We start from the raw sequence: 21,459 nt of genomic DNA on the forward strand, positions 1-21,459 counted from the left end.
ACCGCGCATTGTCTCCGCCTCCGTCCGCCTTTGCGATTGGCTGCCGCCGCTCACGTGCAGGCGGCCCCGTTTGTTCTCCGCCGCGACTTGTTTTTTCCGCTTCCGGTATGCGCGGAAGCGTCGCCTGGCGGCGGTTTCGCGTTTTCCCGCCTTTTCCTCCTCCGCCTCGGGCTTTTTACGACGGAGCGAGGGAAGCAGCGACGTCAGGGAGATGGAAAGGGCGACGGCCGCTTCTGGCGCTCCTGAAGAGGACGGCGGCAACGACAGCAACACTTCCACTGGCGGCGAAGAGGGCGACAGGAACGCCGAGGAGCCCGTCGTGTCGCTAGCCGAGGTGCTGGCCGAAAGCGAGGAGTTGGAGAACGAAGCGCGCGCCGTGCTGGGCGGGAGCGATCACGAGCGCTGCAGTTACTCTCAGGTGAGAGGCGTAGGCGGGCCTGGCTGAGCTCCGCGGGGTGGAAGGGCTGCTTCTCTAAGGCGCTTCAGAAAGCTTCCTCAACCTCTTGCCTTCGGTTATGTCGGACTTCTTTTTTCTCCGCCCATTCAGCCCCGTCAGATTATGGAAAATCCCTGCATACACAGGTAGCCCTCGGCTTACAACAGTTCACTTAGTGACGGTTCAGAGTTACAACGGCACTGAAAAAAGTGACTTACGACCGTTTTTCACACTTATGACCGTTGCAGCACACACACACACCCCGCCCATGATCACGTGATTTACATTTGGATGATTGACAACTGATTCACGTTTATGACGGTGGCAGTGTCCCCGGGGTCGTGTGATCCCTTTTTGTGACCTTCCAACAAGCAAAGTCAACGGGGAAACCAGATTCATTTAACAACAGTGTTACTAATTTAACAACTGCGGTGATTCACTTAACAACTGTCGGGAGAAAAGTCGTAAAATGGGACAAACTCCCTGAACAAATGTTTCGCTTAGCAACAAAAATTTTGGACTCAATTGTGGTCGTAACTTGAGGACTACCTGTATTGCCATTGCTTATGAGAATTGCAAAATTTAGGAAGTGGTTTACCATTGCCTATTTTTTTAGGGCTGAGAAGGAATGACTTCTCAGGTCACCCAACTGGCTGGTGCTTAAGGCAAGATTAGAATTCATAACCTTCCAATTTCTAACCTGGTGCCTTGATACTACACAAAATTGGCTCTTTAGAGCTGAGATCAGCCAAGAAGATCTTGTCACCTTTTTGATCCGTAGGTTTTGTTTTTTGTATAGCTCATTAGCAATAAGAATAGAAGCTGACTTATCTCTGTCAGTTAACCAATTTCCATGGTATTACTACTTGCTGTTGATCTACTTGTCTAAATGGAAATTAGTTACAATAATCACTTATTCCTGGTTGAGTTAGGTGTAAGCTAATTATAATGACCTATGTCAGGGTTCAGCAACCTGCGGCTCCGGAGTCGCATGCGGCTCTTTGGGCCCTCTGCTGTGGCTCCTTGTCAGATGATCCACTACTGGCTGGCCCCACCCCACCCCTCGCCCTTCCCTCCCAATCACTCCTGAGAAGGTAACGGTGATGGTGGGGGAAGGAGAAGCGGCCAGGGCAGAGACAGGAAGATACAGAGAGGGGGGGAGAAAGGGAGGGGAAAGAGAGATGTCAAAAGGATTTTGTGGTTCCCAGTGTTTTTTAACAACTGGTTCTCTGTCCTAATGACCAGGTGGGTAGGCGTGGCTGGGGAGGGTGTCATGTGACTGGTGGAAGTGAGTAACATCAAGTTGGCCACGCTCACCCAGGTTTTGTGGCTTCCGATGTTTTCTTTTCTGTGGGAAAAGGGTCCAAATGGCTCTTTAAGTATTTAAGGTTGCAGACCCCTGACCTATGTTTTAGGGCATGGTTACTTAAGAATCCTATTAGACTTCCAAACAGAACAAAACCATTTAACTTCTAGGATTCAGATTTGTTGTCTTAGGGTTTCTCTGCAAAGGCAAAATTTTAACATAGTATTTTCCCTAACTGTTTTCATTATTATGCTGTTATCTTTCCAGGGTGCTGTAAAGAGGCAGGCGTTGTATGCCTGCAGTACATGTACACCATCAGGTGAAGAACCAGCAGGGATTTGTTTAGCATGCAGCTATGAATGCCATGGCTCTCACAAGTTATTTGAGTTATATACAAAAAGGTAAGCCAAGAGAAAATAAATTCATTTTTAGGCCAATTTATCAGTCTTCAGCTGTTTAAACTGGGACTGGAACTTCGATCACTAAGCGATGTCATTATGTGAAGCATTGCATGACTCTACTGTTTGGTGATGGCAGTTCCAGTAGATCCAGTAACATTTGTTAGGCTAGGACAGTACTATTGTTAGATGAGAATCTCACACTTCTGCCCTGCGACACTCACCTTCACTTCAACTCGCCCCACCAGCCAATCTTGCCCCCTCATTCTCCACTTGTGGGTGCCCCACCCTCCATTTCATATCTTTGATGTCGCCATGGCCTACAAGTGACCATTGCTATCTTTCTTCTGTTGGTGGCCAGATACTGAGTGAAAGTACAGCCTGGGATGCACACAGTGAGGGAAGGAAGAGGTGGTGGCAGTTCCCTGGGCGAAGGTGGAGGCTGTGTGGGGTGTGCTGTTTGGATCGAGGAAAGAGGAGAGAGACATGTGCTTCTGGGAGGCATAGCAAACAATCTGCAGCTTGGGTTGCAAAGGCTCCTTGAAAATGGGCCTGCAGGCTTTAGCAAGAGGTAGAAGAAAACCCAGTGCTTACCCGCAGGCTGTTTGTTTGCTCTTAACCCAACTTTCTTCCTGAAAAGTCGACTAAATTCATGGGACAGAGAGAATGCTCTACCTGGGAGTCAGGCATGCTGAATGCTTCAACCAATCAGAAGGCTAATACTACATGATGCCAACCAATCAAGGAGAGATGCCTGAGAACTCTCCCCAACTCCGCTGCTTGTTTATATGAGAGCAACCAGTGGATAAGCATTTGAGTTAGGCATTGCAGAGAAGAAAACAATATATTCCCAACACAAAATTTCTGCATCAGCCCTGCATTCTCTGTTGTGTTTTGTATCTTTCCTTGTTCCTGCTTGTAAATGTTGAGTCTTTTCTTTGCAAATACTGACTAGGAAAAATGAGTCCCCCTCACAATCAAGGAAGATGGGGCACAAGTACAGGCTTTTAAGCCTTGATTGAGGCATATGAGAGGAGTTTAACTGTTTGGTATCCTAGCACCCACAAAAATACCCATACTGCCACATGCAGTAGGCCTGGGATATCTAAGCAACCCAGTTCCTCTTGTGTGGCATCCGGAGCTAGTAGCCCTAGTAGTGGTAGATTGGTCCCTGAGCCACAAGTATTGCTAGCCAAGGCAGTATAGCATATGCTCTGAACCAGCATATATAGGTGGGTTCTATTGGAGCAATCCTCAGCACATGTACTAGTGGCCATGTGGTGAGAAGGGCGTGGACCTATATTTTAAAGCCTTGATTGGACTTGCTTCCTTGGCAGGTTTGTGGTTTTGGAGCCTATCTGCTTTCACCAGGATTCTGAAGGGCTTCTGTTCCCATGCAAGAGGTCCCTTGCAATTTAGATATCCTAGTCCCCACAAAGATGCCCTCATACTGCCATATGCACAGAGTGCTGGGATTCCTAGACAGAGAGGCTCTTCTTGTATGCCTCAGTCAAGGCTTAAAAGGCTGCAGCTGTGCCCCATCTTCCTTGCAGCCTCTGTCACGCGTACAGAGGGATTCCTTCATTTTTCCTTTTTTGGTATATGCGAAGAAAAGATTGAGCTTTTACAAGAGGAACAAGGAAGGATACAAAACACAGAGTGCAGGAAATAAAGACACCAAAAAGGGCAGAGATGGAGGGAAAATAGGTGGGAGTTGAAGTGAATTTTGATCACGTGACCTTGGGGATGCTGCAATAAATGGTTGCTGAACAAATGGTCAAGGATTGCCTATAGAATACAATTGCATTTTTTAAAAGAAGGAAAAACATTCCTTTGTGACACTTCATTAGAAAGAGGTTTATTGGACTCAAGATATTATTACATTAGTGTATTTTAAAAGTGATATGCTTGCGTAAATAAATATACGGTAATTTTCAAATTCCTAATTTCCAGCTAGAGAAGAGTAGAGTGCTACTTCACTACAAAATATAACAACAATATATAGTTCTATGGGATAAAGAGTTATTTTGAAGTCTTTAGGACTATCACTGAAACTAGCTGTGTAAATACTTATATAGAAATTTATTTTGGTTTGAAAAAATGATCAGTGAATACAATTTAATAATTACATTTTAATAATTTTTTGAAGATGTTTTCCATCCATTATAAATATAAATAGCTTGTATTAAGTGTAGGAAGATCATGACACTTAACATTTTTCAGAAATTGCCCTTTCCCCCCTTTCCAGAAACTTCCGTTGTGATTGTGGAAACAGCAAGTTCAAAAATCTGAAATGCAAACTACATCCTGTAAGTATAAATATTACATTTACATTTGAGAGAAAAGTGGTAGCCAAACTTATTATATATCTAGTTTCAATTATATATTATGAAAGTTATTATGTAATGAAAAATTTTGGTACTAAGTCCAGTTGGAGGTTGAAAGAGGAATCCAAGCAGCTGGAATTACTGCCGAAACAAGAGCATAGAGATGACCTTTTCATAGTCCCTCATGTTTTAGTCACTTCACAAATAGACTGTTGCAGTGACTATACATGGGACTGCCCTTGAAGTCCCTGCACATAATTGAGAAATTATGTGCATGCCTTGGTTCATTCATATAACAGTCACTTCATGATCTGCACTGGTTGTCACTTGATTTCTGGGACTAGGGACTTCTCCCAATAATTTTTGCTGGCCCAGTTAAAACAGGAAAAAATGGACTCCTTCCGGATTTCCTCTTTCAAAGAATCTATAGAATTTCTTTTTTTTCTCTCTCTCTGGAATAGATCCTCTAGAGAATTGCCTTGCCTTACATTACTGGAAGTCAATAAAACCCTGGTTATTTCAACAGGCCTTTTAGGGGGAGTTGGTTTCAGGATTCTTCCTAGATAACAGTATAAATTGTATGGGTTTATGAGTCAACTGCATAGGAATAACACATTATGTAATATTTATTGTTTGGCCCCTTGCTTTGTTGTTTAAACATGTTAATGTGCGGTAGAATTGTAAGCCACTCAGTTAAATGACAATTAAGCAGAATATAAACCTAGTAAAATAATAAATGAAAGCAAATTCAAAAAGTTGCTACATGTTCTTCTTAATATATACTACAGTTGACTTTGGGTCAGTCATCTCTCTCAGCCCAACCCACCTCACAGGGTTGTTATGTGGAGAAAATAAGAAGAGGAAGGTATGTTGTATACGTTCACCACCTTGAGTTATTTATGAAAATAGTAAAGGCATGCCTGCTAACTTTAGTTGGAAGACCTAATTTTATTTTATACAGTATTTGAATCTGCCTTCATCAAGGGCAGTTGATAAGTGTTACTGCGTTTTTCTGTGATGATTGAAGTAGGATGCACAGAGTAAATAAAATGCTTTTTATATAATTTCTTTTTGATTTATCTTCTATTTTAGGACAAGGCAATAGTGAATCCAGCAAATAAATATAATGATAATTTCTATGGATTATATTGTGTGTGCAAAAGACCTTACCCAGATCCTGATGATGAGGTAAATTGTACTGTAGTGATATATAAAAGATGCAAATGCATTTTGTGCAAATGTAGTTCATAAGATGTAATAAATTTATCATCTTTTCTTTTTCAAGTGAATTTTACATGTACAATTGAAAAATAAAAGAAGACCACTAGTTTTATGTTTTGGATATTAGAAATAAGCCATTCTTAGTCAAATTAGATCCAGAAGGCTAGCTTATCTTAAAATATACTTCCTGTTCTGAGGCTGTCATAAAAAAAGACAGATATTATCTCCGAAATTTTATTTTCATTAAATTGAGTGGTTTGAATGTCTGTTACGTGTACTTTGTCTCAGGAATATTGAATAAACTGCATGTGATACAGAAATGTATGTCTTTTTCCCAATCTGTGTAACCATGAAAAATTATTTTAAAAATGTAGAACTGTTCTAAATACATTTCAAAACAATATAAATGCAAGTATTTACAAGGTTAGAAAGAAACAGTTGTTAGAGCTTTTTTTTTTCTGATGAGTTCGGTTTGCTCCTCATTCACTTTTTCAATGTTGAAAGTTAAAAGTGGAATGAATATTTTTCAGTGACATGGAACTTTAATGGTATAAAACAAATCCCTTTGAACTGTATCTAGAAATGTATTGACAGTATAGTTAATTATATATGAGAATGCCAGCTCAAGCTAAACTAACATTATATGTTCTCTGTACTTTCAAAGACCCCTTTTTGAAGGGTTGAAATAAAAGTATATTTTGTAATATGACTCTACTTTTAGATTCCAGATGAAATGATCCAGTGCATAGTTTGTGAAGATTGGTTTCATGGAAGGGTAAGCAAATGTAATAAGATGTTTCGGAGACTAGTTGCATAGATCCTTAAATAAGTGAATTCAAAATTTCAAACCCATTCAAGGTATCCTTATATCTGTGTTAAAAGCAATTTGGATGCTGAGATCTTTTTGTTTGAGAAACATTTTAATAATATGAACTACAGCCTTTTCAAGGAATGATAGCTTTGAAAATAAAGCTAATACTTCAGCAAGTGTCTGTAGTTCCTGCCATATACACTGCACGGACTATAGAAACTTAAGAGGAAAAACATGAGCTCTAATTCTGTGATATTAGATCCATTGTTCTAATTTTAATGAGTCCTGCTGTTTGTCAGTAATACATAATTGTTCTGCATTTCCATTTGCTTTTCCTCAGCATCTTGGTGTTGTCCCTCCAGATAGTGGGGATTTTCATGAAATGGTCTGTCAGTCTTGCATGGATCATTGCCCTTTCTTGTGGGCATATGCCTCGCGGTTAGCAGGTAAGAAAAAATAACAGTTGTTGAGCTAATGTTTAATCCTGACCAAGTATCACAACTCAATGAAATGGCAGCTTTTGATTAGATGTTTTAATTTAATTGGCATGAGTGAAATATGTATTCATCTTGTTGTATTTTATTAATTTAATGCATTGTTTGGGATTAAATATCTAAATTTTTTATGATATGCAGTCTAGAATTTTAATACTAAACATGCCTGCATGGAAAAGAATTCTGTCCTGAAAGTTAAATCTGACCTATTAGTCAGCTGCTTACTGGGGGTTGAAATGAATGAATTCTTGGCAAATGCCAAGAAACTGTATTCAGCTGATAAATATTTTGCTCAAACTTCTATTTTATCTTCTGTAAAAAAAAAAAATGAAAAATTTTAGTTTATTATTAGAGAGATACAATCTTATAAGAAGTTGTATTCTCACCTAATGGTATCTACAGTTATGTGAAAAAGAAATTGCACCCTCTGAGTTCTATGGTTTTACATATCAGGACATAGTAAAAATCACCTGGTCCTTAGTAGTTCTTAAAGGTAGGTAAATACAGCCTCAGATGAACAACAACACATGACATATTACACCATGTCATTTAGTTTACAAAAAGAAAGCCAAAATAGGGAAGCCATGTGTAAAAAACTAAGCATGCCTTATGATTCAATAGCCTGTAGAACCACCTGTAGCAACAATAATTTGAAGTACTGTAATTGTTTTCTGTATGTGTACTTTCTTTTTCATATTTTTATTTCTTACTTGTGTAACTGTTGATTAGATTGATGGAAGAAAATAAAGATAAGCCTTTGGACTTCTCTAGTGTGGTCCAGCAGTGGTGACTTGTGCATAAAATATGTACAGATAGTCCTCAGTCTTTAAAATTCAACAAAATATATATTATTGAAGGAATACTTTTTTCCAAGGCCCTGTGATATTAGATCACAACTGTAATAGGTTTTACTGGTTTCTGATGGTTCTGAATATAGTCACCTAGTACCATGTTGTAAAATATAAGGTACAGTTTTTTTAAATGATACATTTAAAATTGTATTCAAAAATTACATTTCAAGTTAATTAGCTGTGTTTCGACAATTTTGCAAGAGAACGACCTGGAAACTTAGCTGAAATATTATTACTGCATAAAACATGAGAAGATGAAGAGGTGAGATAGTTGTCCAATACAGTACCTTAGTTGTCATTGGGAAAAAATTATATTGTATTGAGAAATTGGATGCTATTATTAAAATAAAAGCATAAAAAAATGAGATGTAATTAACAAAAGCACCAGTTTCATTATTTTTCAAAATGTCAGTGAAGATGATACAGGTACTTGAGGACATAGCATTGAAGTAATGCTTTATATATTTCTTTGGAATATAAAATTTTATATAACTAAATTTGTCCTGCCACCATGACATACTTTTCTTGTAACTTTCATAGACAATTTTTTCACAAAAGCATTGGAATTCTGGGTATTTTCTCCATTAATAGCAAGGCATAAAATACAGCAATACTGAAAAGTTTAAGAACTCTTGATTTTTCAATATTTTTGCATAAATATAACCAATATAATATAAATATAACCAATGTAAAAGTTATTGCTGGAGTTGATAATAGTTTGTGTTACACAAGTCCTAAAACTAGATAAAGAGGACTCAATTAAACAAGTTCTTGTTCATTGATCTATTGAGAAAAATGATCAAAAACTATATATTTGGATATTCAAATATTTGGATATACAATACTGAAAATTCAAAAGGTTTTGCAAACTTTTAAACATCACTGTATACGATTAGTAGCCTACACTTCATTAAAAGTTATGGATAATTATTTGTAATTGCAATACTTTTATTAAAATGTCTTTTTGGAGATAGAATATAAATGATCATGTTATCATGTGACGTTATCTTTCCTTTTTAGCAATGTTAGCTTTATTGTTTACATTGATATTTAATTATGCAAAGATATTTTAGCTAACTGAGGTAGAAATGGCACTTACTATACTCATTCTAATAGGTCTAGGTGTCTATTTCTTGTAGTTCCAACTGTGACCAAAGTTATTGCTGCAGCTGATAATGGAACTGTGCTGAATGTTGAAGAAACTGAAGTAATCAAAAATGAAAACAGTGTAGATCAAATGAAGACTGAAGATAAAATAATACAAATTAATGAACCGTCTACCAGTTCTGGCAATGAATGTTCAGTGGTAAATCCTGTATTTCTTGTTTTACACTGTATTATTAAAAGCTGTAATTCTGGACTCATGATATTCCTGGCAGCATCATTGCCATAATATGTATTAAGTAGAGTCATGTAGCCTAATCTAATTTATGAGAGTTTGGTGCAGTAGTTAAGGCACTGGACTAGAAATTGTGAGATCATGAATTCTAATCCTGCCTTAGGCATGAAGCCAGCTGCGTGACTTTGAGCCAGTCTCTCAGCCCTAGGAAGCAGGCAGTGGCAAATGACTGCTGGAAATCTTGCAAAGAAAACTGCAAAGACTAGTTCAGTCAGTCACCAGGAGGCAAGACTGACTTGAAGGCATCCCCCCCCAAAAGTCTAATTTACATAAATCCATGATGCTGCCTGCAAAAGAATAGAACTACAGCATTTGGGTTTATAAATCCCACCCCATACATTATTATCTTTTTGTTTTTATGCATTTAATTTAAAACTACCAGAAGGTTTCTGTTAAGCATAGTTAGCTGAATACATTTACCAAACTCTTCTGATGTAGAATATGCCTTTCTGAAATTAATTATATCAATGTGCAAGTGAAGAACTGCATACTATTGTACTGTAAACAATAAATCTGGAGGACTAAACAGACTGGAATGAGCAAAGAATAAGGAAATTAAATAACATTGGTAACTTTTATTTTATTGCAGCCAGTTAAGAAGGAAATACTGGTATGTAAGCTGCAAGAACTTCAAGCCAAACAGAACCTGAAGCAAAATACAGCCACCTTCTGGCCACACAACTGGCGAAGCAAATTGTGCACCTGCAAAGAATGTGTGGTATGCATTTTTAAATTGCCGTATCTATATGTGTTCTAGAAGAATCTAGTTCTTTTCTGAAATAATTGCATGTTGCCCTGGTTGAATTTATTCTTTTTTCAACACTTAAGTAGCAATACCACTTAGACTTATATATCACTTCATAGTGCTTTACAGCCCTCTCTAAGCAGTTTACAGAATTGGCATATTGCCCCCAACAATCTGGGTCCTCATTTTACCAAGATATTTTTAAATGCCACCTTTAATATTTTTATAAATAACTCTTTATTCATTTTCTGTCCTGCAACTTTACCATACTCTGCTATTATTTTCATTAACTTGGGTCCAGATTCTTGAGGTTCTTATAAAATAAAATAAAATACCAGGTCATCTGTGAATGCCTATAGCTTATATTTTTCTGTTTTTATTTCCATTCTTTTTATTTCTGAGTCTTGTCTAATATTTCTATTTAATACTTCCAATATTAATATAAATAGTAGGGGGGACAGCGGACATCCTTGTCTCATGCCTTTTCTTATGTTAAAGTTTTTGGTCATATCCCCATTAACCATCACCTTTGCCGTTTGCTTGGAATATATTGCCTCGATCATGTTAACAAATTTCTCCCCAAAGTCCATATATTATAATTGTAATAACATAAATTGCCAATTTATGTTATCAAATGCTTTCTGTGCATCTAAGAATATTAACGCCATTTGTTTTTTAGGATGCATTTCATAATATTCCAAAGTGTTCAAAATAATTTTCATATTATTCTTAATTTGGCTTTTAGGTAAAAATCCATTCTAACCTGAGTGCATAAATTCATTCAAGAATCTTTTTAATTTTTCTGCAATTATTGAGGCATATATTTTGTAGTCTGCATTTAATAGTGATATTGGCCTATAATTTTTTATCTGCATTAAATCTGATTCTTCTTTTGATATTAGAGTTATATTTGCTTCCATCCACGTGTTTGGAATTTTGGCCTCTAACAGTACTTCATTATAAACTTCCAACATTGGCAGATCCAAAGTCCTGTAAACATTTCTAAAGTTCTGCCGGTAGTCCATCTGGTCGTGGTGTTTTATTATTTTTTTTGTCTCTTGTTCGCCTCTATTAGTTCCATTATTGTTATCTTTTCATTTACTGTTTCAGGTAATTTGGGTAATTCAGCTTTCTCCAAATACTGTTTTATTTTTTCTTCTGACACCTTCTCTTGATTATACAGTTTTTTATAGTAATTCTGGATTTTTGTTTAGTTTCATTTTGATAATGAAGGATTCCCTTAGAATAGATGAAAAGGGAACAAGCTGTGTATCAATTTCTTCTCTTTCTCCTTTTTCAATTTATATGCTAACCATCTTCCTGGTTTGTTGGCATTTTCAAAGTAGTTTTATTTTGCTCTTAATCTTTTGTGCTAGTTATCCTGTTTCATTAAATTGAGTTTATGTTTTATCAGTTCTATTTTTTTTTATTTCTTTTTTGCGGTTCTTTCTGTAACTCTGTTTCAAGTCTTTTGTGTTCTGCTGATCTCTTGTGTTTGTTTCCTTGTTCTCTTTTCCTTGTTCTTTTTTGTTGTATAGGTGATCACTAATCCCCGGATATATGCTTTTGCTGTATCCTATACATTTTGTGGTGAAGTCTCTTCTTTTTTATTCTCCTTGAAAAAAAAGTCCATTTTTTTCTCCATTATTTGTATAAACTTTTATCATTTAATATTACTTGATTCAACATCCATCCCACTTTTTTCCTTTGACCTTTCCTTTTTTATTTTCATTGGGTTATGATCTGCCCATACATTTGTTTCAATTTCTATCTCTTATACATTTGTTCTTAATTCTGGTGTCATCAATATCATATCTATCCTTGACCATGATTGATGTCTAACTGAGTAAAATGTATATTGTTTTTTCTCTTAAGTTCATTTCTCTCCATGTATCTTGAAGAGATAGTTCTTCTATCATTTTAAAGAAGGACCTAGGGAGTGTTTTCCGTGCCTTTTTACCTATTTTCCTGCTTCTATAGTCCAATTTTGCATCCACAATTGCATTAAAGTCTCCTAACACACAAATATTTTCATAATCCATTTCAGTTATTTTCATGTGGAGTTTTTTATAGAATTCTTGTTTATTATTTGGTGCATATATTGCTATCAAAGTACTTGTTTTTGCTTTACCATCAAAATTCTCCCTTTGCATATATTGCTATCAAAGTACTTGTTTTTGCTTTATTGTCAAAATTCTCCCTTCTTCATCTGTGTATATTTGATTGGTGTTTATTGTTTCCTTTATATATAAGACCACCCCCCTTTTCTTTTGTTGTGCTAATGAAAAATATACTTTTCCTATTTTGGGGTATTCTAAAAGCTTACTATGTTGTTTTTGAATGTGGAGACAAATTAAGTCAAATTTTAATTTTTGTAGTTCTGTGAAAGTGTTTTTCCTTTTCTTTGGTGAATTCTATCCATTTATGTTAATTGATAGCATCTATATTTCTTCTTCCATCTTCTCACTTGTATATAGGTTATATTGTCCTAGTTGATCTTATTTTTCTCTGTTCCTTTACTTTGGTTCTTCTTGTTCTGCTCGTTCTGTTTTCTTGGACTCATTTTCTTCTTGCCATGTAGTCTTTTCCACAGTTACTAGTTCTGTTTGTTCTTTACATTCTACTTCCTCTCCCTTTCCCTGTTCTTCAGTAGCTCCAAATTGATATTCATAAAATACATGTGCTTTATCTAATGAGTCCAATCTATATCTTTCTTCATTCCAAGTTACCAAAATTCCCTCTGGTATCAGCCATCTGAAATTTACATTGTATTTAATCAGCTGACCTGTCAAGAATTGATATTGTCTTCTTAGATTTCTTACTCTTCTTGGCACCTGTTTCAACACCACAATTTTTTTGCCTTTATCCTGCAGAGGTTCATCTCTCGCTTTTTTAAGTATTTCAACTCTTAACATCTTCTTGACAAATCTAACATGAACTTCTCCTGAGAGATTATGTCTTCTCGCGTAGGTTGTGTGTATTCGAAATATTTCATCAATCTCTGCATTTCTTGTTCTGTAATTTGTAAAGCATTTGCCAGCAATTCTGTCATTATATCAGGTAGGTCTTCTCCTTTTTCCTCTTCTATGTTTTGGAATCTCAGAAAGTAAGTGGCCTTTTCCATTTGCAACGAAATCACGTCTTCCTCCAACTCCTTATTTTCTGTGTAAGCCTTTGGTTCATATCTTCCATTTTTTTCTTGGCTTGTTCTGATTTTTATTATATTACCTGAATCCTTTGTTAATTTTTTTCTGTCATCTGTTGGAAATTCCCTGTTTTTTCATTCATATTGCATATCATTTCTTTCACCTCTCCCAGCTCTTCACCTCGTTATGATTCTTATCGTGTCTTGTAAAGATTGGAACATCATCATCACATCTTTTTGAAATGAATTTGATTTCTCTGCTTATAACATACTCTCTATTGATCTTTGATTTGATGGACTTGCTGCAGATGATAGTGCAGATGTTGTTTTCTTTCCTAATTTGCTTAAATTTGGATTGCTTGCCATTTCTGCTTGTATCTACTTATGTCTATTAACCAGGTTAATTGGGACCTTAATTTAGTAAAATACACCATAATAATCTCCTAGCCCCCAACTAACTTCTATCCCCACCCTATTTTAAACCAAGGAAAGAACACTCTTTTCCAATTTCACACCAGTATCACAATCTTATAATTTTTACAATCCACCAGATCCGTCCAGAAATTAATCCTGTAGTAGCATAGAATACTTCTTTGCAGATAATTATTTTCCTTTCTCCTTCTCCTTTTCCTTCTCCTTTTCCTTCTCCTTTTCCTTCTCCTTTTCCTTCTCCTTCTCCTTCTCCTTCTCCTTCTCCTTCTCCTTCTCCTTCTCCTTCTTCTCTCAATAACTAGTATCTGTAATCCACAAGTCCCATCAATACTCCAGCATGTTGCAACTCTCAGTTCACTGTTCAAAGTTCACAACTGCTTCCTTCTTCTCTCATTTGTAATCCACAAGGCCCACCAATTCCCCAAGACTTTATAGATCTCAATTCACTGTTGAATATATTTATAATCCCAAAGTGTTAAAATGTGGAAAAATACAAAACCCATAGTTTGAAATATCCAGCCAGCCCCCCCCCCAAAAAAAAGAAAAAGAAAAAAAGAAAGAAAGAAGGAGAAAAAAAATAAACGAGAAATCATCCATTTGGTCTCAAAACAGAGCCAAGGTATTTCTCTTCTTCACTTTGCTAGCTCAATTTGTAATCCACGATAGTTCAAAGCATAGATCAAAGCCTTTCAATATTTTCATCCTGTATCTCCAAACTTTCAAAGAAAGCAATATGCAGGTGCTATTTTGTTTCAAACTCCTTTCCAAAAATAACCACCTTAGTCATAACAGACTTCTTCACTTTTAGTATCCTCTCCAATCTTTAAGTGTCGTGCTTACTTAATTTTCCATTTTTACTACAGTATTTATTTTGAAAAAAAAAGAACTTTTTAAGGTCCATCCAAACTTAATAATCATAAAATCAGTTCCAATTTTTTTAATGTAGGGAAAAAACAGAGAACCAGTCCAACGTTTCCATAAGTTTTGACCCATGCCTCTTATTTTTTAAATGAAATCAGGATTTTTCCGGATCTGTCGAAGGCTCAAAATCTTAGTTGCCGCTAAGCTTTGGGGAGCAGGAAACGCCTCCTGACGGTTGTCTTAGCGGAACCCCACTAAGTCATTACCGTACCACTGCGACGTCAGCCCTGCCCTTCCTATTTTTTATAAATAACTCAAAGTGGCAAACATACCTAATCCTCTTTCCTCCTATTTTCCCTGCAAGAACAAACTTGTGAGGTGGGCTGGATTGAGAGAATGACTGTTCCAAGTCACTCAGCTGGCTTTCATGCCTAAGGAGGAACTAGCTCACCATCTCCTGGTTTCTAGGTCTTCTTAACAGTAGATCAAACTGGCTCTCAGTTCATCTTAAATTCATTGACTTCCATTTTGGAAGATTAAAAAAAAAAAAACTGGCAGTAAAAATTGAAACATTGTAAAAGATTTCACTCAGGAAGGTATTTTTTTATAATTAGAATATTAGAAAAATATGAGTTTGTGTTTTGTTCTCTTATTGGAAAATCTACAGAGATTTGTCCATATAAAATTTTATGAAAAGGTGGGGGAAAAGAAGTATTGTGTGTAGGGATTTTTGATTTTGCTATTACAATTCACATCTTTATTGTAGAGCCACAATTGTATGTTTCTCCATTCATAAGCTTGGTGGAGTTGTTTTGAATTGCTTAGGTTCCTTTGTCACAAAGCTATTTTCTCCCCATCTCACTTCATTTTTACACTATTTTTAAAGACATTTATATGCTCTAATATATGCAGTTGCTGCTTTTTAAAGAAATGAATTTGAAAGTAGTTTGCTTATATTTTGGATTCATGAAATATTTTATAGATACACATGTAGTGAAAATAATTTCTTAATTCTTCAGAAAATGTATTCTGATATGGAAGTCCCATTCCTAACAGATGAATGTGATACTGTCTTGGCTTATGAAAATAAAGGGACAAATGACCAAGAAGCAGATAGAAGAGATCCTCTAATGGACACACTTAACAGTATGAACAGAGTACAGCAGGTAGAACTCATCTGTGGTAAGTAATTAAAATAAAAGAGAACTAGTCTGAAAGGGATATCACTTTCTTTATGAAAATAAAATTGAGAGAGAGGGCTTTCTCCAGTGTGATGGCAATAGACTCCAGGCATGGGATGACTTGAGTCAGAAGAAAATTCCATTGACTTTACTGAGTCTTATGCTTGAATAAGAATTTATAGGATTGTCCCTGTAGAATACTGTCAGCAGCAATCTCAGAAATGTTTAAATTAGATAAGCTAAGTGTCCTTGAGCAATAAGGAGTATGGATATTTTTTTATTATTTATAAACCAATAACCCAGGCTTATATTGTGACACATATATTATATATGTGTCACACATAATATATATATTCTAAATATAAAAAATAGAAGGAGATAGAGGGGCAGTAAACTGTAGTATAATTAAAGCAGTACTTGGTGGGGGGGACGACACATTTTTAAAGCTGATTGACAAGCCGCAAAGGATAAAAAAAACTTCTAATATGAATACACAGCTACAATAAAATAATTTTTTATTTGGTTCAGAATACAATGATTTGAAAACAGAATTGACAGACTATTTGAGAAGATTTGCAAATGAAGGAACAGTAAGTATACAACATCATCTAATACTATTATGAAAATATTCTTTGAATAATTTAAAAATATAGCAGTTGTTATCTGTGCCACTTTGATAGACTGCATATATGTATTTTCAGCTGTATAAAATAGGTGAGACTGTTAGGGCTGTTTTTCATATTTGAGAAGTAAATATGCTACTGACATCCCATATAATTTATATTAATAATGAACACCTGGAACATGCGAGTCTTAAGCTCTTTAGATAAACTGTTTCTCCAGTGCTTTCTCCTCTTTTCCTCCTTAAGAGCCAAGCAGGAATGTACTACCAGTAATTTAGAACATGGATAAGATGTATCCCAAGGTAGGCAAAAAGATTAGATTTCCAACTCAATACACTTCAATAAAGATTTCTATAGAGAAGAGTAAAAAATGGTCACTTGCTAATTAAAATAACACAGAAACATAGTTTCTTACAGGGTGATTCCATAATTCCACAGCACCTTCTGGTCTTCACTCTGCCAACTGCTTGAAGCCAAAGATTATTGAGCAAATGTTCCAGGACCTTGGAGGTAGCTTCCAAAGCGGGGAATTCAAGCTGACCAATCAGATTTTAGATGACCTTGACCAAACTGCCCAGTTTTAGAAATTTTCTACAATCCTGTTTGATATAATGCTGTTATTAATCAGATTGAAAAATGGGGAAGATAAACTTGAACTTCTCTCAACTAGCCATATATGATTATGAAAGTATACAAAGATTTAAATCTAAAATCAGAAGACTTATTTGGAAATTAAAAACAAATGTAACAGACTTTGTAGCAATTAAGTACTATTTGCATTTGGTAAGTGAACTTATGATTATAGAAGATATTCAAAATTTGGTATTGAGTTGCTAGTTCTGTATTCCTCAGGATAGCAGAATTGGAACATTGAGGCTTACTGTTTTTAAATCTAGCAATTGAAACGGAGAGATCTGCTGTTTGTCTTTTTGATAAAATACCTCAAGTATCTGGGGTGCAGAAGTCTTATAAAATCTCAGAGCTTCCAAATTTTCTTGGAAGTCCAAGAAAGGGAATGGTGAAAATATAAATAATAAAAAGGCTTCCATCCTCATTAGTTTAGTTTGCTGCTTAGTTTCCTCTTTCTGATTCTGTTGTAGTGGATCTGGAAATAAAATTGAATGTTAATATAAATGAAATGACTATATATAAAAGGTGATTTTTAGTGTATTTCACCAACAGAATTTTGAATAAAGTTGAATCAACTGATATTGATAAATTAAAATCTGAAGGGTGCTTAGGAAAAATCCTTGTCCTGTTCTAAGTTACACAGTAGAATTGAATTTTTAATAATTCAAGTTCAAAAATTCTATATTGTAGGATCCTATTGAATGTATTTGAATAAACTATAGCCACTTTAAATATCACACAATGAACTGGAAGTTTAACAAGTTTCCCCACCTCTAAGATTCTTCTAGGGCTTTAAAATTTTGGTATCATACATTATTTTGGTTAGATTGGTGCATTTCACTTAACTGCATTCTTAAACATATAAATATAATTATTCTTCAAACATCAGTGGAATGTTTTATACTTTAACATTGATACTACCATCCTGTTTTTGTTTTCTTTTTGTTAACAGGTTGTTAAACGAGAGGACATTCAGCAGTTTTTTGAAGAATTTCAATCTCGAAAGAGGAGGAGGGTAGATCAGATGCAGTACTACTGTAGCTAGACTAGATAGGAAGTCTTACATATACAGCTGTCTGCTAAATTCTTGGGTTTCTCTCCCAATTTAAATCTAACTTCTTGTTCATCTTGATTTGTGTCCTAGAAGGCTGAGTTTATTTGCAGCCACATGCATACACCAATTTCCTAGTAACTATGCTGAGAAGTGAAATGATCATGGATTCACAGAATGTCACTTGTGTCAAAGAAAGGGCTGGTTAGTTTTCTGAAGATACCTACTTAGAAACTTTACTGATTGCCTCTTAAGACAATATGGGTGACAACAATCTTTTTTATGACTTAAAGCAAAAACCTAGATAAAGGTCTTAATGAATTAGTATTCAGGGTCAAGGTACTTGTTTCTCAGACTTATTTGAATGCAAGATTTCATATCCGCTTGGTTTTAGGACATTCATTATGGTATATTCTGCTAGCTGTTGCTGTTAAGCCAATTTGGATCATTATATGGCTTGCTGAATTAGTTGAAATACAACTTTTAGCTAAAATTAGACATTCATGATTGTTGAATGAATATGACGGAGGCCAGTGTGTGTATTATAAACAGTGGTTAACTGGTAGGCAATGATAGTGCAGAGGCTTAGTGATATTATCACCAATATGTTTTGATTGATTGCCAGCACAGAATGTGTAAATTGCTTTTTGGTAGGTCATAATTATCAGGTTAATCTATTGACTTTTTAAAACTGAAAGGAGTATCTGAAACTGACATAATGTAATTGCAAACGTTTAGGAAGAACAGCCTACAAAGCTAAAAGCTACCAAACTAAAATATGGCTGTGATCTTTTGTAATTATGTTAGAGAATTCAAACTTTTAATATTGCAACGAATGTTTAAAACATCATTTAAGTACATCTATTTTCTATTGGTTAAATTTATCATCTAACTACTAGAAATTCGCAGCAATCATGCTGTATACCAATATATCAATAAAGTGGTATTTTAATTTTTAAGTTGGTGAGTGTTGTAATAGCAAAAGCTAGTTCTAAACATTTAAAGCTGAAAGCACATTATGCATTTGCTCATCTAGTAGGATGTTTCCGCCTGATTCCCATCGTCACAGGAAACTTTGGCTGTTCATGGGCTATGATTTTTCTCATTATATTTTAAATTAATTAAGAGTCACTGCTATAGCCATAAGATGTGGTTGTCTTGAGTGCAGTATGGCTTTATATTGCTGTTAGAATGGTATAAAAAATAACCAACTGTACATTAGAAATAATAAGCAATTGTCTTACATAATTACAGACTTTTTTAAGGAGTGATGCAGTATGGTAAGTATGCATTGAAGAAGCGTTAGCAGGCAGTGTGTTTCAATTTAAGCAATCTTTGTTGACATAAGGAGAGCCCTCCAAGTATTGCCAAGCTGCAATTTGCTGTTTTTACTCCTGACGAATATAATAGGACAGAAGGAAATGAAAATCTATCCCTGCTGGAGAGCAATACCAAACAGAAATTACCCCAATAAACTTGAATTATGACTGGTTTAGGATGTTAAAGTGTCAAATGATTATCTTTTCTATTCTACCCAGTAAGGAATCTGAACGTCCACATAAATCAACTACTGTATTTTTCAGAGTATAAGATGCATCCTTTTCCCCCCTAAAAGGGGGTGAAAATTTGGGTGCGTCTTATACACTGAATGTAGCCCCACCCACCCACTGGCCCCCACCAATTTACCTCTTTGCAGCAAGCAGAAATAGCTCCTTTCAGCATCAGCACAGCCTAATTAGCACAAGTTGATTGGATTGGCCTCCTGACTCAGATGTTTTGCACGGGCCTCTGCTGCTTGCTGCAAGGAATTGCTGGGAGCAGATTTTTTTTTTCTTGTGCTAATCAAGCTATGCTGAAAATGAAAATGAAAGTAAAGCAGACTGTTTGCTGCAATGAGGCAAAATTGTTGGGAGGCAGAGGCAGATTTCTTGTTCTTGTTTTCCTCACCAAAAAAGATAGGGGCGTCTTATATTCTGAAAAATACGGTATTAGATCTAAGCAAACTAAGATAATTCAACTAAATCAATCAATTACAGATTTATTGTAACCATTTGATGTTACAAATGGGTAATCATCTTTCTAATGAACAGATAACCTACACCAGCATATGCAAAATTTTTCACAAAAGTAAGAATGAGTATGTCTTCTCTTAGCTGTCTCAAAAATTTTATCACTATCAATTTACTAACGATGTTGCACACAGGTTCTTTCCTACCTTTGTATTTGGACACTCCTCACATTGGTGTTTTGATGATAAACTATGAGTAGAATGCAGTAACGTAGGGAAAGTTGAGTCATCACAAGGCAAGCAATGCAAACTGGAGTGCCTACCATGATATACTTAGCAGTGTTTCCTACCGTCTTTGAGACTGTTTAAATCCTGGATGTGCTAATTTTTTATGTCATCCGTTCCTGAGGTGAAGAATAACTAGTGGTGACATAATAGTAGGATCATTGATGGAAAGGAAAATGCTTTGTTCCAAAGCAGGAACAAACCATCACATTCCAGAAGTTCTGCTAAGCCATTGAGATCAGCTGCAGGTGACCAGGGACAAAAGACTGAGTAATGTATGAATTTGCACTAAAACAAAATCCAAATAAAATATACAGAGTGATTCTACAAGGCAAGTAGGGCAAGGCTGGTGTGCATCACTTTCTCCAGCAGTTCCAGCATGGCATATCCCATCCACCTGCTTACCTCTCCAAATCTTCCCAGTGCTTTCCCTTCCTTAAATTACTGCTGCCAATATCCTTAGCTCTTTTTCCCTGCCCTGTATCACTTTGTCCCAGAATAAAACCATCCGTTTTATTTCATGTACTATATGGGCCAAAGTGTGCTTCAGTTTGGATATGGATTACTTGAAACATTTTATGCATCCATATTTATATTACCGCAGTCCTATATGCGGCTTGACTTAATGCCCAGCCAGAAATCAAGTGAGCTCCATAATAAACCCTTGAGAAGGATACAGAATACATTTCATTAGGCAGCTTTGTTAAACCATGAGGTCTTAAGGCAATTCATTTAGTTTGAATATCAGAAAGTCACTGAAAGGCAGAGTAAGCCATTAATAGCTGGAATGTGGTGTGGTTAGCTTCCTGTCATGCAGCAAGTAATATAGTCAACACTTCCAATGCAGATGAGACAAAGAGAAAACACCTTTTAATATCTTGCTTAAAGGTGAAATGAATGGTCTCAGTCTAGAAAACAAATCTAAATCTAGAATTAAAACCGACAAAAAATACAGGACACTGAGTAAGCTTTCTTCAGAACTCAGTTAACCTGAAAGTTAAATGACGTGCAAAAAATGAAAAGTGGGCATAAAAGAAAAATCCTAAAATTAGAGGTGAGAGTTTTATGAATATACTGAAAAAGATTGTCTCCTTACCTATATTCTGTGGTACACCTACCTCCATAACCTTCCCAATTATTTGAGAACACATGCTGGATCTTCGTTACTGTCTGCTTTTCCTTTTCCTTGCTTCTACTTTTAATGTTCATTTTATGGCACTTAAATTGTTTCAAATAAAGATATTGCCTACTGTAA

At 35.8% G+C, this 21,459-nt stretch overlaps 1 protein-coding gene across 1 annotated transcript; it reads left to right on the forward strand.

The window, feature by feature from the left end:
- The first annotated feature begins 116 nt into the window (after window positions 1-116).
- On the forward strand, window positions 117-21,459 carry UBR7 (ubiquitin protein ligase E3 component n-recognin 7). The gene is made up of 11 exons (XM_070941458.1): window positions 117-418; window positions 2,010-2,143; window positions 4,389-4,449; window positions 5,560-5,655; window positions 6,410-6,463; window positions 6,840-6,945; window positions 8,984-9,150; window positions 9,833-9,961; window positions 15,446-15,608; window positions 16,136-16,197; window positions 17,813-21,459. The coding sequence occupies exons 1-11, from the start codon at window positions 212-214 to the stop codon at window positions 17,903-17,905; spliced, it is 1,272 nt and encodes a 423-aa protein (XP_070797559.1). The 5' UTR covers window positions 117-211; the 3' UTR covers window positions 17,906-21,459.

This window comes from Pituophis catenifer, unplaced genomic scaffold, assembly GCF_029215685.1.
Source record: "Pituophis catenifer annectens isolate HBS135680 unplaced genomic scaffold, rPitCat1.0.hap2 SCAF_1, whole genome shotgun sequence".
Classification (NCBI taxonomy): Eukaryota; Metazoa; Chordata; class Lepidosauria; order Squamata; family Colubridae; genus Pituophis; species Pituophis catenifer.